The sequence below is a fragment of the Capra hircus genome, chromosome 16, assembly GCF_001704415.2.
Source record: "Capra hircus breed San Clemente chromosome 16, ASM170441v1, whole genome shotgun sequence".
Classification (NCBI taxonomy): Eukaryota; Metazoa; Chordata; class Mammalia; order Artiodactyla; family Bovidae; genus Capra; species Capra hircus.
The window spans coordinates 69,779,419-69,788,555 of record NC_030823.1 but is presented as its reverse complement, the minus strand read 5'-3'; the positions used below and the strand labels follow the sequence as shown (position 1 = coordinate 69,788,555).

The following is a 9,137-nucleotide window of genomic DNA, read 5'->3' as shown; positions in this document are numbered from 1 at the left end:
CCCATGGACTGTAGCCTGCCAGGCTCCTCTGTCCATGGAATTCTCCAGGTAAGAATACTGGAGGGGGTTGCCATTTCCTTGCCAGGGGATTTTCCCCACCCAGGGATCAAACCCAGGTCTCCTGCATTACAGGTGGATTCTTCACTATCTGGGCATATGTCCTCTAGACGTTTATACAAATACTGTCTTCCCTGGGGCTTTCCCCCCTCAGCCTATTTAAAATTCCAATTCCCAATGCTCCCTATTCAGTTGCCCATTTCCCCCCCCTCTCTAGCATCCATCACCACCTCACACTACTTTTGTCTATTTCACCCATAGAACGTAGACTCTGCTGGGCATGGATCTGCCTTCTCCAGCAATGTGTCTCCAGTGACCTGGTATGTGGAAACCCTCAAAAAGCATTTGCTGAATAAATTAAGACACCCTTGCACAAATGTTCAGTTCAGTTCAGTTCAGTCACTCAGTCGTGTCCGACTCTTTGCAACCCCATAAACTACAGCATGCCAGGCCTCCCTGTCCATCACCGACTCCCAGAGTTCACTCAGACTCACGTCCATCGAGTCAGTAATGACATCCAGCCATCTCATCCTTTGTTGTCCCATTCTCCTGCCCCCAATCCCTCCCAGCATCAGAGTCTTTTCCAATGAGTCAACTCTTCACATGAGGTGGCCAAAGTATTGGAGTTTCAGCCTCAGCATCAGTCCTTCCAAAGAACACCCAGGACTGATCTCCTTTAGGATGGATTGGTTGGATCTCCTTGCAGTCCAAGGGACTCTCAAGAGTCTTCTCCAATACCACAGTTCAAAACCATCAATTCTTCAGCACTCAGCTTTCTTCACAGTCCAACTCTCACATCCGTACATGACCACTGGAAAAACCATAGCCTTGACTAGACGGACATTTGTTGGCAAGGTAATGTCCCTGCTTTTGAATATGCTATCTAGGTTGGTCATAACTTTTCTTCCAAGGAGTAAGCATCTTTTAATTTCATGGCTGCAATCACCATCAACAATGATTTTGGAGCCCCCCAAAATAAAGTCTGCCACTGTTTCCACTGTTTCCCCATCTAGTTCCCATGTTAGCTATTATTATTTCAGGGTATGTCTTTGATGTGCCCCACCTTTGCAAAAATCCTTTGGAGACCCGAAATTTAAACACAACTGGGAAGAAAAAAATCAGCCCAAAGTAAAAATGAATTTAGAAAGTTGGGGTCCTAGGTTATAAATACATCTTCCTTGGTGCTGGAATGCTGGGCTGAGTCAACCCTGTAATCTTAACACAAGGGACTGCTGCGACACGTGCCACTCTTTGGCGAAATTTTCAGTCTGTAGTTTGTAGACCCCAGCATCCCAGCTCCAAGTTTCCAGTCCGGGTGGCCGAGCGCGGGACGCCGCCCGCGGGAGGCACGGAGTCCGGCTCTCGGCTCCAGGCTCGCGGGTCTCCCGGCCACTGGGCCGGCGCGCGCGGGGCGGGGCTCCGGGGCCGCGGGGCGGGCGCGCTCGGGCTCCGCCGCCCAGGCCGCCCCTGGCCCGGCTCGGCGCGCTCACCATGGCGGGCCCCGCGCCCGGGCGGCGGCTGGTCGCGCTGGCCCTGATCGTGGCGCTGGCCGCGGGGCTCCCCGCAGCCCGGGCCGGGCAGGCGCCTCGTCCCGCCGAGCGAGGTCCCCCGGTGCGGCTCTTTACGGAGGAGGAGCTGGCCCGCTACAGCGGGGAGGAGGTGAGCGCGGGCCGGGAGACTGGGCCGAGTCTAGCAAAGCGGAGACGGGGGCAGAGACCTCCCGGGAGGCCGCGGAGCGCGGGAGAGATCTCGGGGTGCGGGGGGGGCAGGCGCAGGCCTCGGGGAGCGCCTCCTCCCGGAGTCCCGGCCCCGAGCGGGGCGCGAGGCCTGCCCGGACCCTCTGTCCAGGCCTGATCGCCGCCTGGGGGCACGGGGAGGTCCCCAGCCGTCGGGGCGCCTGGCTCCCGGCTTCCCGGGCCGGAACAGCCACCCCGCGCCTCTCACTCTCTCTCTTTCCTGGAGCTGTTTCCTTGAGACGCATTTTGACTCTCAGTCAGTACAGTAAACGGAGAAACTTTTTTGTTTTCAGTGTGAGCTTCAGTTGGGGACGGTTTTGCCTCCTCCCGGGGAGGGAGAGGGGGCAGCAAGGCCTGCCCCTGGGCTAGGCGGGCGTGGGGGCAGACCCAGGGCTGCTCCAGGCTCTCCCTGCTCTTCTGTCTTCCAGCCTTCCTATTCCCGGACTCCTCAAACTGGCTTTTAGTACTGGTGCTCTTGGGGCTAGACCCGAGCTGGGGGAGCCGGCAGAGGGGGAGATCCAAGGTTAGAAACAGAGATATCCCACCCGGACAGCCGGTCAGCACTCCAGGATACCGCTCACAGTCACCTGACCATTCTGGTTGGTGGGGCCCAGTGTGATGGCTGTGGAGCCTACGAACAGGGTGCTGCCCAGGAGAAGGACCATGGGGGCTGGAATTAGGTCAGGAGATGGGGAAGAGTTAGGTGGGGAAATCAGGGAAGGATAGCGTTTCAGAGCAGATAGGAATCAACCTCCTGCTTTTATACTGTGAGCAAAGGGAGGCATGCCACCAGATAGTGGTAGAAGAAGGAAGCAACCTAATATTCTCTCGTTAAAACCCTCTGCTGTGGGCTCCCTAACCCCCAAGTTTAGTAGCCTTAGCAGGCCTAGGTTCACAAGAGGGACTTAGAAACCTGGGCCCTAGGTAATGGTGCTACTTTGGATATTACTGTACATAGAGGCTGGTTAGAAGCCTGAGTCACTGAGAATGCGAAAGGAGGGTGACGAAGATGTGGCAGGATGTTAAAGGACCCCCATTTGGAGCAACAGGGAATCTGTGCAGGGAAGAGTTAACATTGCAGGCCTGCCATCCTTAGATAGGCCCGCTTGCAAGAGTGGCTCTTGGCTTGGTGTCTGGATTTCCAGGGTGTTCTGCACTTCCCTAACAGATAAAGGGGGCTCAGTCTGGGCTCTTTGTACAAACTGTGTGTTCATGTTGAACAGTGCTGGGCAGACAGGGCTTGCATGGCGGACCCCCAGTAAAGACCTTGGGCTCTGAAGCTCTCCAGGGCTTCCCTGGGCAGAAACATACATGAGTTACTGCATTTTGTTGCAGGAAAAGAACATGCTCTGTTGACCCCCTCTTGGGAGGGCCAGCCTAAGAAAGTCCACAGGTAGATTCCTCTAGGCTCCTTCTGTGTCCTTTCCCCTTAAGATCCAGCTGTGTATCCTTGCTACATTGCTGTAATAAACTAGCTCTGAGTCCAACTCTGCCAAATTCTCTGAGTCCTTCTCATGAATCTCCAAATCTAGGGGTGATCCTAGGGACCCCCAGCACAGAACCCAAGGGAAGAAAGAGTTCTAAGTGGCTGTCATATCCAGCAGCCATGCCTAGGCTGCAAGATAAAGACCCTTGGTTTTTTATGCAGGTATTATTGATGGATGCTCAGCTGTGGGAAAGAGAGAGGGAAACTTGAGATGGTAGCAGGTTAAGGGAAAAACTGTTTCGGGTATGGAGCCCAGAGGATGTCTGTAGTAAGAGGGGAAAGAGGCAGTTCAGTGCAGCTGGTTTTAACTGCCTTGTGCTGAGGTTTGCCCTGGGTAGTTCTGGTTTATGCCTATTGTCCCGGGATAATTATTAATAGCATCGCCTTTCACTCTCAGAAGTGTTAACTGTTTGTATAATGCTCATTAGAGCATTAGACGTTTGAATCATATCTGGATTTGAGTCCCTTTGAGCAAATAGCTAAAGTCTCAATTTTTTTTTTTAATCTGTGATACTTGTTATCAGTCAGGGTTCCATCAGAAACAGAACCAGTTTAAAAAATTATCTATGTATGTATGTGTGTGTATCTATTGTATATATATATATATATATGCATGTATATATATATATATATATATATATGCATATATATATATATATATACTGGCTGCACCACATGGCATGCACGATCTTAGTTCCCCAACCAGGGAGCAAATCCATGCCCCCTGCAGTGGAAGCTTGGATTCTTAACCACTGGACCACCAGGGAAGTCCCTATATATATATATATTTTTTTTTTTTTTTAATTGCAAGAATTGGTTTATGTGATCATGCAGGCTGGCTAGGTAAGTCTGAATTGAGTAGGTCAGGGTGTCAGAAAGGGCTGGCAAGAAACCTCTGGGCAGGAACAGATCCTGCAGTCCACTGGTGGTATATTTCTTCCTCCTCAGGGAAGCCTCAAAGGCTCTTAAGGCCTTTCAACTGATAGTATCAGGCTCACCTAGATTATCCAGGATAATCTTCTGTACACAAAGTCAACAGTTGTATATATTAATCGCGTCTACATTAATACCTCTGTACAATACCTAGATAAGTACTGAATAAGGATACTGTCACCGATTCAAATTGACACATAAAACTGGCCATCATATTGGCTATAATAAGAGTTCCTATTCTGTGTGGGGGTTTTGTGAGAATTAAATGAGATGGTGGTGTGCAAAGTGCTTAGCTGAGGCCTGGAGTAGTCTTAGCACAGTAAACCTTAGGCAATCTTAGCTGGTATTAATATTATTATTAGTTTATTATTAAAGATACAAACAAGAGGCTGTATAACAGACCCGTAATCCTCTTATGCAGTTCAGAAATCGAAGAAAAGGAGCTTTGGAAAGCAGAAGGTTTTTTTTAATATCATTTGACAGCGAAACCCTGCCTGATCTGAACGCTTTTCGTAATGGAACCTTGATGGAGCTACGCAAGTCTATTTATAGACTTTATTTATCCTACTTAGTGTGACTATTCACCTTTATGCTTTACTGTGAAATGCTGATATCCTTGATGACAGGGTGCTTCCTCAGACCCCCGTAGGTGTTCTGGTATGTGCCTCATGACACCTTTCTAAATCTGACAAATTCTGAATTGCAAAACACATCTGACCCCCAAGAGTTTCTGCTGTGGGATGGTGGACCTTGTAAACAAGTCTCTCTGAAACATCTAGCGATGAGTCTCATTTGTATGATAATTATTTTGGATGAGAGCCAGGGCAGACCCTCCTGTCCCAGACTCTGCGGTGCACTTTGTGCTGAGAGCTCGGACTCCCGGCAGGGAGCTGCACAGAATCTTTGGTGGATGCTTCAGATTGGAGATCTCGAAAGACAGGGGTCCCAGCTGCTGGGGTCTTTCACAGAACCTGCTGTGTCCTGGAGGCTTCCCAAGTGGCACTAGTGGTAAAGAACTGGCCTGCCAATGCAGGAAACACAAGAGATGCGGGTTCGATCCTTGGGTCAGGAAGATCCCCTGGAGGAGGGCATACAACCCACTCCAGTATTCTTGCCTGCAGAATCCTCATGGACAGAGGAGCCTGGCGGGATACAGTCCAAAGGGACGCAGAGTCGGACACAACTGAAGAGACTTAGCATGTTCTGTTTTTCTAGATTCCACATATATGTGTTAATATACAATATCTGTTTTTAACTTAAAATTCCTCCAGAGTCCTTACCTGTCACTTAGGAACTACATTTTATTTTCTGTCCTTCCTTTTGAATACCCATAAATATAGCAAAAAGTAAAATGTAAAACCCATGGTTACAGCTGCAAGGAAACGGCATTGCTTGTATATTTCTAGCACCATAGATGGCTTTTTGAAGGACAAACTGGTAAAATATAAAAAGTGATTATGTTGTTCATCTACTTGGGCCCCAGAATTTGATATATTGAAATAGGCCTCAAGGAAATAGCTCAACACATTAGAAAGTGACTTGAAAGGTATTCGTAATGCTGCCATTATGGTTCTAAGGAATTGGAAACCATCCAGATAAACCAAAATAGAAGAATAGTAAACAAACAGGTACAGCATAACTAAAATACGATAGAGCTGTTTAAGTGACAGCTGTTTTGGTTATTTCAACACATGACAATGTTTGTATGAACTAATATTACCTATAAGAAGCAAAACATATCATAGCTCATTTGCACTGATTACATCCACGTGTGGTGAAAATGAGAGGAAATTTAAACCGATTTAAGTAACTTCAATATTCTTTTGAATTTTTATCTGAATAGAGCTGCTTCAGCTCCTGATTTTTCTTTAAAAGAAAGGTATTGCCATAGACTTGTCATGAAGCTTCGTAACTTTTCCCAGGTTTTGTGAGTGGGCGTGCTTCTGCAGGTAGGGTCATATGCTGGCTGAGGGCTGGCTGACAGCGGCTGCTTTGTAAATTCACCCACCGCCCCCTGCACTGCCCATGATGGGAAGAGACTTTACTAACTTGAGCCAAAAGAGCAGGGCTTTCTGCTTCCTCCTCATACCTTCCCTCTTGCTTTCTAGGAAGATGAGCCCATCTACATGGCAGTCAAGGGGGTGGTGTTCGATGTCACTTCTGGAAAGGGTAAGTGGCTTGCTTTCAGGAACCCTTACCTCTGGGGGGCGTGGTGGCCATAGTGGGCGCTCTAGGGGTGAGGGAGCAGAGGGAATACGGGCAAGTCCTTTCCCTCCAGAGTGAGTTCATAATTTTTTTTTTTTTTTTTTCTTTTTGGCTGTGTTGTGTGGCCTGCAAAATCTCAATTCCCCGACCAGGGATCAAACCCTCGCTAGACTGCCCGGGAAGTCCCTGGGCGCATCGCCTTTGTCAGTGCTGTGCATCAGCGGTGTTTCTCTAATAGTGTCATGCTCCTGCTCAAAAGTCTTCTGTGGCTCCCTGTTGCCTCTAGAGTCAGAGTCAAACTGGATGATTTGCCTTAGCAAAAACCCTTTACTTAGCAAAGGGTTGAGATCATGGAACACTGTAGAGCTCTTTAATGCCCTTTCATGTTTTCTGTGATGGAAACTATAGCTGATACCACGGAAGCTGTCTTGTAATGGTTTGTTGTTTGTTTATTTGATACCAAACCAAAGACGTATGGAAATAGACTTGGCTTCCATGAGCATTTAGGCAGACAGAACATTCCTCTTGTTTACATTTTAGATATTTTTAAGAGATTGTTTTCATCTTATATTTTTAGAAAAGTTACCTGTTGGCCCAGCATGTATGATTTATTCCATATTCTGAACTGTGGGACTCAAGCAGATGGCTGGGGTGGCTTGTTGGACTTCCTCTCCTCACTGCCGACCCTCCTCTCAGGCCGGGGTCTCTCTAGGATTGGGGGGGTTATTGGAAGCCCCCCCACACCCCCTCCTAGCTGCTCTGTGCACACCCGCTCATATCCTCTTCTGTCCTCCCCACTGCAGAGTTTTATGGACGAGGAGCCCCCTACAACGCCTTGACCGGGAAGGACTCCACCAGAGGGGTGGCCAAGATGTCCCTGGACCCTGCAGACCTCACCCATGACACCGTGAGCCAGATTTTGAGCCTCTGTCAGAGTGCCCCACCTCCTTGGCCATGGCCTTCCCCCTGACACACACACCCTTGGGCAATAGCAAAGCTTCCTAACTAGTCGGTTCACATTCCAGTCCATTCCCTCTGATAGCCGGTTGTTTTCTTAAAGTAGAGATCTCGCTGTTAAGGTTCCTGCTCAAGAATCCTCCATGGCTCCCCACTGCCTGCAGAGTCAAGGCCAGACTCTTGGGCACTTGTGATCAAGCTCAGTGATCCTCACAGTTTGGCTCCCGCCTGCCTTGGCAGTGCCACCCCCCTTACAGTCTGCCCCCACCACCCCTAGCCCCTGGGTTCTTTGCTCTTCATCTCTGAGACCCACTTCCCAAGCCACTCCTGGTCGCTCAGGGGATGAAGCAGAGGCTCCCCCATGCTCATATTTCTGTGAAGGAGACAACAGCCTTAACAAAGACCATTTCAGGGTCATCTCAGTCATCCTAACAGAAAGGCTGGCATTCACTCCAGTGTCCCTCAGATGAGTCAAACTCTTGAGTGACAACATTACAGAAACAAGAAATTGTGGAGCGGAGAGGGTGTGCAGATCTATAATGAGGGGAGGGTAGAGAGTGGTGAGAGTCATTCCAGAGAGGAGGTGGCTGCAGACCGCACAGGGCGCCCCCCGCACCGCCTGGGAGCTCTCTGGACCCTTTCATTCCCATGTCAATCAAACCCCGAAACCTGATGTGGCCCCCTGCTTCCCCCATCTCCTCCCCGCCAACACTCACGAGCACACAAAAAGAGTCAGCTGTCCGCGATTTGATTTTCGAGAGATTTTTTTTTTCTTGCCTGAAGGAATATGGGGAGAATAAAGCAGGGAGGAGGTGTGAGAGGCCGGGGCCAAGTCCAATTCATTCATTCCCAACCCTGTGTTTCTCGGGCTTTTCTCCCCAAGACGGGCCTCACGGCCAAGGAGCTGGAATCACTGGATGACGTCTTCACCAGAGTGTACAAAGCCAAATACCCAATCGTTGGCTATACAGCCCGAAGAATCCTCAATGAGGATGGCAGCCCCAACCTGGACTTCAAGCCTGAAGACCAGCCCCACTTCGACATAAAGGATGAGTTCTGATCAGCAGGAGCTTGGCCCTGGGAAGGCGAGGTGAGGAGACCCTCCAACACAAGATCTCCGGCAAAACAGGCGTTCGCAGCCTCTGGTCACCACCGGCTCTGAATAGAGCACGCGTGTCACCTGGAATGCTGAATGGCTCTCATCACCCTTGGTCAAGTGTTCTGTTCACCCGGGTGTCCTGCCTGCACACCAGCGGGGAGGTCATGGTGGCTGAGGGGAACGCCTCCTAGGTGTCAGCGGGGGCTTCGTGGGCAGTGGAATTACAAGTGGCCTTTATTTCTTTATATTGTTCTATACTTGTCAGATTTTCTACTGTGGCCGTGTGTACTTTAAGCACCAAAATAAACTTCCTGTTTTCACAAAAGGAGAATTCTTCCCCGCAGGGCATTTCTTGGAGCCTCATTAGCACCACTTGTCTCTGCTGGCCTGCTTTCTGTCTCCCTGGCAAGCGAGGGGGCCAGGCGGCAGAGGCATCCATGAGATGTGGCAGAAAGGAGGTGCATCAGGAGGAAGGGTGGAGAAGGGGAAGCTGAAACTGTTAGTCGCTCAGTAGTGTCCAGCTCTTTGTGACCCCATGGACTTATCCCGCCAAGTTCCTCTGTCCATGGAGTATTCCAGGCAAGAACACTGGAGTGGATTGCCGCACCTTTCTCCAGGGGATCTTCCCGACCCAGGGATCGAACCCAGGTCTCCCACATTGCAC

The 9,137-nt window shown here is 49.8% G+C and overlaps 1 protein-coding gene across 1 annotated transcript; it reads left to right on the top strand.

The window, feature by feature from the left end:
• On the top strand, window positions 1,478-8,809 carry NENF (neudesin neurotrophic factor). Its single transcript, XM_018060749.1, has 4 exons — window positions 1,478-1,716; window positions 6,321-6,381; window positions 7,221-7,324; window positions 8,258-8,809. The coding sequence occupies exons 1-4, from the start codon at window positions 1,549-1,551 to the stop codon at window positions 8,432-8,434; spliced, it is 510 nt and encodes a 169-aa protein (XP_017916238.1). The 5' UTR covers window positions 1,478-1,548; the 3' UTR covers window positions 8,435-8,809.